General features: G+C 54.3%; 1 protein-coding gene across 1 annotated transcript in view; it reads right to left on the minus strand.

Moving 5' to 3' along the window:
- Positions 1-1,052: 1,052 nt before the first annotated feature.
- KCNE1 (potassium voltage-gated channel subfamily E regulatory subunit 1) overlaps positions 1,053-5,531 on the minus strand; it is an 11,099-nt gene continuing 6,620 nt past the window's right edge. Inside the window, exon 2 of the mRNA XM_039709540.1 lies at positions 1,053-2,041. Coding sequence (XP_039565474.1) covers positions 1,623-2,003 — 381 coding nt within the window. The 5' untranslated portion in view covers positions 2,004-2,041 and the 3' untranslated portion in view covers positions 1,053-1,622. The remainder of the gene's footprint in view (positions 2,042-5,531) is intronic.

Here is a 5,531-nt window from a genome sequence, read left to right on the forward strand (position 1 = left end):
GTGCAGTGCTAAAGAAGTGCCTGGAAAAGGGCTCTGCTGGGATTGCTTCCCTCGCCAAGCTCTCTGCCCTCACCTTGCCTTGGAAGCAGCTGCTCTGCTCTTCTCCCCAGCCTCCCCCAATCTCTTTCCTCTCCAGCAGCTAAAAATGGGATTTGTGTCTGCAGGGCAGAAATAAAATCCCCACTTCTTCCCAGACTGTTGCTTCCTTCTCCCCAAACCAGCCCCAAGCTGGCAAAGCTGTTCTTTTAGGGAACACAATGTCCAGGGGAGATGGATTTCTCCTTTCACAGGCAGGTGGAGAAGGGAAAAGGAGGGAAGGGCAGGAAAACCTTCCTGGATTTTGTGTTGGATCCTTGGATGGACAGCTGGGAGCTGCTCACAGAATCTGAGCTAAGCACAGACAGCACCTCTGGGTGATTCTACAGCAGAAATTATGGAATTGCTCTTCCCACAGTGGAAATTCCCTTCCCAGCCAGGCGCTGGCATTTGGGGCTGGTGCAATAATTAATTTGGATTGAAATTTGGGAATGTTCCCCACATCCATGGCACACACCCAGTGTTTGCACATGGATTTTGCTGCCAGGATTGAGCCCCATCCATGGGAAGGAAATTAAATTGACTGGTCCCCAGAGAGACCTGCTAGGAATCAGAAGTCTGGAATCACTGAGGTTGGAAAAGCCCTCCAAGACCTTTGAGTCCAGCCCTTAACCCAGCATTAACCATGTCCCCAAGTGCCACACCCATCACAGTCACTAAGGTTTCCCTCCAAAGTCTGTGTTCTTCCATGGAAATATTTTTCAGACAAAAAAATAGGAAAATTTTCCTAATATTTTTCACTAAGAGGGGCATGATTCTGAAGGAAACAGGTTAGCACAGCACTTTACTATTTACAAAATCATTATTCTAAGCTGGAATGAAAATGAAATCTTTCAGCTTCTATTTCTTTGGAGAATTTGGTCATTCTGGAAAACGATTGTCTAAGCCATGCTTGGCAATTAACACTTTTGCCCTGTGTTTGGTTCTGTGAGAATTTGGTCATTCTGGATGTCTAAGCCATGCTTGGCAATTAACACTTTTGCCCTGTGTTTGGTTCTAATGAGGTCTTAATTAGGCTCTAATTTCACACCAGCAACACCAAGATTTGCCTTTGTAGAGAACCAGAGAATCCCAGAATGGGTTGGGGTGGAAGGGAGATCAAACTCATCCCATTCCCTGGGCAGGGACACCTTCCACTGTCCCAGGCTGCTCCAAGGTGGCCTTGGGCACTGCCAGGGATCCAGGGGCAGCCCCAGCTGCTCTGGGCACCCTGTGCCAGGGCCTGCCCACCCTCCAGGGCAGATTTATCCCCAAAATCCCACCCAGCCTGAGGCCCTGGCCCAGGAGGTGAAGCTGATGAGTCCACGGCGTTCCGCGTGAATCCCGACGTTCCCTCACGGTGATTCCCACACGACGCCGGTGCCGGGCACTGGGGCAGCACTGGGATCTCCCCGATCCATCAGCTTCACCAGCACTGCTCCTCCAGCCTGGCCAGGCCCTGTGGCTCTGCAGAAGGGCCAGCAGCTCCCACAGCAGGCACCGCTCACACCGTCCCCGTGCCGCGCACGATCCTCCCCCGCTTCTCCCTAGGAAGATTTCTCCTCAGGGATCTTCATGCCCGGCTGCTCCACGGCCAGCTGGTTCTCCAGGACGCAGCAGAGCTTGCAGCTCTCGATGAGCTTGGCCTGGAGGTACTCCCTGTCCTTCTTGTGCCAGGCGTCGGTGGCGATGTAGGTGTTGTAGGGGTCGCGGGGCCCCTCGAGGCGCCGCGCCCGCAGGTTGGTCACCATCACCCCCACGGTGAAGAACCCAAAGAGCCCCAGCATCAGCAGCACGTAGATGATGGCCAGGCTGTCGCTCGCGCTGCTCTCCTGGGAAGGAGATGAGCTGTTGGTCTGTTGCAGGCACTCCTGGAGCAGTTTGGAGAGGAGCAGGTTCAGGGTCGTGGTGTTCGACAGCACCAACATTTGGATTTTCTGTCCTTGGCTCTTCTTCCTTCCTTTGGCTGGAAAAGGGTAAAAATCAAGGGGTGGCATCAGATAAATGTCTGATTAAGCTCTTTTCTGACCCAGAGACGGGGCAACTGAGAGGTGTTTTAAAAACTTTTATTCCATTTTCAGTCTCATGAGAAGGGTGAGACAATACAGATGTTACAATTCACAATCAGAAGCCAATTATTTCCTAATTACAATACACTATAAGTGTTTCTTGGCCTATCAGCTTAAGCCACACCACGCTATAAATGTCTTAAAGCCAATTATCTAAAATTAACCCTCATGGGTCCCATACAATGCATCTTTCACTGTTCTGTTTCTCCAAAGTATTTGGTCTTTTTTGCAAGACCACCCTTTGAAACTTGTTTCTAGCTCCATTTCTCTCCCAACAATGTCTGTCCTGTTCCAGGGCATTTCTGAGTCAGCATTTCCAATCTCAAGGTTTGCATACAGTTGCACACTGTGTGAGCCTTCTGTCAGGCTTGGAGAATTCCCTACAAATTAATTTCCCACTTTTCTCCCTCTCTCTTGAACGGAAAAAAAATTATTTGATGAATCCCACAGACAAAGATAGGATTTCCTCTGTCTCCCTTTCCTGGCTCCCCCCCTCAGTGAGAGAGAGCCTGGGTGTGATGCCTTGAGTTTCAGCTTTTCTACTTTTCACATTCTGGCCATTTGGGTTCATCTTGGGTTCATTTTGGGACCATTTGGGTTCATCCTGGGTGCATTTTGGGACCATTTGGGTTCATCCTGGGTGCAGCCCTGGCTGGGCTCTGGTGCTGCCCAAGGTGGATCCATGGAGGAGATCCTTTGAATCAATCCCTGCTTTATTCTGTGACTCTGTCCAGCCTCTGCTCTGGCTCAGCCTTCCCAAGGCATCAGTTCAACGTGGGGAGCCCCTCTCATCTCTCACCTGTAACCCAGCCAGGGCTGAGTCCATCCCCAGCGACAGCTCCAAAACCCCTTGGGCTGCACAGCTGGTCTGTCCTGGTGTGGAGCTGGCACAGATCTCACCCCGAGCTCCCTGCTGCTGCTTGGAGTTCAGGACTCCCTTCCTGAGCCCCCAGGCAGGAGCAGTGTCCCAGCCAGAGGGACAGCTCTGATCTCTGCTCTAGGACAGGGACAGCACCAAGGAACAGCTGGAGCTGGGCCTGGAGGGATTTAGGTTGGATTTTAGGGAAAGGTTCTTCCTCAGAGGCTGCTGGCACTGCCCAGGCTGCCCAGGGAATGGGCACGGCCCCGAGGCTGCCAGAGCTCCAGGAGCAGGAGATGGGGACACCCAGAAGCTCCTGGAAGGCCAAAGCCTCACAGGCACAGCCTCTGCTCTGCCAGTCTCACACAGGAGGCTCAAAGGTTCTTTTCCCTTTCCAATCCACCTGTAAATCACTCAATGAGAGGAACCCTGTCAGCACTGCATTCCCAAATCCTCAGCAGCCATGCAACATCAAATAATAAAATCATTTTAGGTTTGGAAGGGACCTCACAGCCCACCCAGTGCCAGCCCTGCCATGGCAGGGACACCTTCCACTGTGCCAGGCTGCTCCAGCGTCCAACCTGGCCTTGGGCACTGCCAGGGATCCAGGGATGGAATTCCATCCCAGCCCCAGCCCACCCTCACAGGGAACAATTCCTCACTCCCAAGATCCCATTTAACCCTGCCTTCCTTCAGTCTGAAGCCATTCCCTGTGTGCTGTCCCTGCATCCCCTGGAAATTGTCTCTCTCCAGCTTTCCTGGGGCTCCTGCAGGCCCTGCAAGGCCACCCTGAGCTCAGCCCAAAGCTTCTCCTGTGCAGGTGAACAATGCCAGCTGTGCCAGCCTTTCCCCATCCATGACTGACAGCCCCACCACAGCCCCTCAGTTAAAAGAGTCTGGAGAAGGAACACACCAACGTCCCTGGACCACCTGAATGGGGCATTGTCACTCAAGGTGCCCTTGGCACCCCCTGGGGTGGCTCTCAGGACTTCCCACAGCTTTAAATCCGCGGCAGCACCTCAGCAAATCCTTCTCCAGAACACTCAGCCGTTGTTGTTGGGGGATTTTGAGGAGGAAGTACATGAGAACCATTTCTAGGCTGAGAAGGAGCCCGGGGCAGGAGTGACACCTCTGGCAGGGGACGGTGGCAGCTCAGGGATGTTTTCCAGGAGCTCTGCGTGGGAGGGAGCTGAGCTGGGCACAGCCTGCAGCTGCTGGGAATGACCCTGCAGGAACAGCAGGTACCTGGAGGCTGCCTTGGGATTGTTTGTGCCTTGCTGTGGAATGAAAGCTGCACAAGGAGCTGCTGAAACAGAGGGACAGAGCCAGGGCTCTGCTCTTGGCCCCAGTGTTCCTCAGGAGGAGAACATTTCCCTGGAGCATTCACAGCCAAGGGAACACAGCAGGCATGGAGAGGGTCACACACAGGAATTAATGGTTAATTAATGACTCCTGGTGCTGATTTTCACTGTGAACTCTTTACCTGAGCACTCACGGGCCTGAGGCTGAAACACTGAGAAATTCAGCCTGGGGTGGGGAATTCTTGTGGAATCGTGGAATGGTTTGGGTTGGGAAGGAGCTCAAATTCCACCCAGTGCCACGGCAGGGACACCTTCCACTGTGCCAGGCTGCTCCAGCCCCAGTGTCCAGCCTGGCCTTGGGCGCTGCCAGGGATCCAGGGGCAGCCCCAGCTGCTCTGGGAATTCCATCCCAGCCCCTGCCCATCCTGCCAGGAACAATTCCTCATTGCCAAGGTCCCATCCAGCCCTGCCCATCCCCTGGAAATTGTCTCTCTCCATGTTTTTGTAGCTCCATCCAAGGCCAGGCTGGACACTGGGGCTGGAGCAGCCTGGCACAGTGGGAGGTGTCCCTGCCATGGCAGGGCTGGCACTGGGTGGGATTTAAGGTCCTTCCCAACCCAATCCAGTCTGGGATTCTGGGATTTTATGGGCTGTCCCTGATCTCTTCAGGAGCACCCAAATCCCTGCAGCTGTGGGTGCCAGAGCTGCAAAAGCCACTCAGGATGTGAGCCCAGCTGGGTGGGGAGAGGCCAGGGGGAGCCCCTGGAGAGCTGCTGGTGCCTCTGTGGGAGCTGAGGCCATGAGAATGTCACAGCAGAGCTGCAGAGCGACCTTGGAGTCCAAATACAGGGAATTTCAGTTGGATCTGGCACCTCATGGAGCTGCTGCCAGCTGTGGGGATGGCAGGGCTGACTGGCACCCCCTGAGGGGCACTGGCTGCTTCCCAGCACGGGCACAGTACAAGGCTCTGCTCCAAAGGAAGCTGAATCCTGATTCCATAGCCTGGATCCGAGTCCAAATACAGGGAATTTCAGTTGGATCTGGCACCTCATGGAGCTGCTGCCAGCTGTGGGGATGGCAGGGCTGACTGGCACCCCCTGAGGGGCACTGGCTGCTTCCCAGCACGGGCACAGTACAAGGCTCTGCTCCAAAGGAAGCTGAATCCTGATTCCATAGCCTGGATCCTGCTCCCACAGCCTGGATCCTGCTCCCTGAACCTGGATCCTG

This window comes from Passer montanus, unplaced genomic scaffold (assembly GCF_014805655.1).
Source record: "Passer montanus isolate IOZ18808 unplaced genomic scaffold, ASM1480565v1 scaffold213, whole genome shotgun sequence".
NCBI classification, from domain to species: Eukaryota; Metazoa; Chordata; class Aves; order Passeriformes; family Passeridae; genus Passer; species Passer montanus.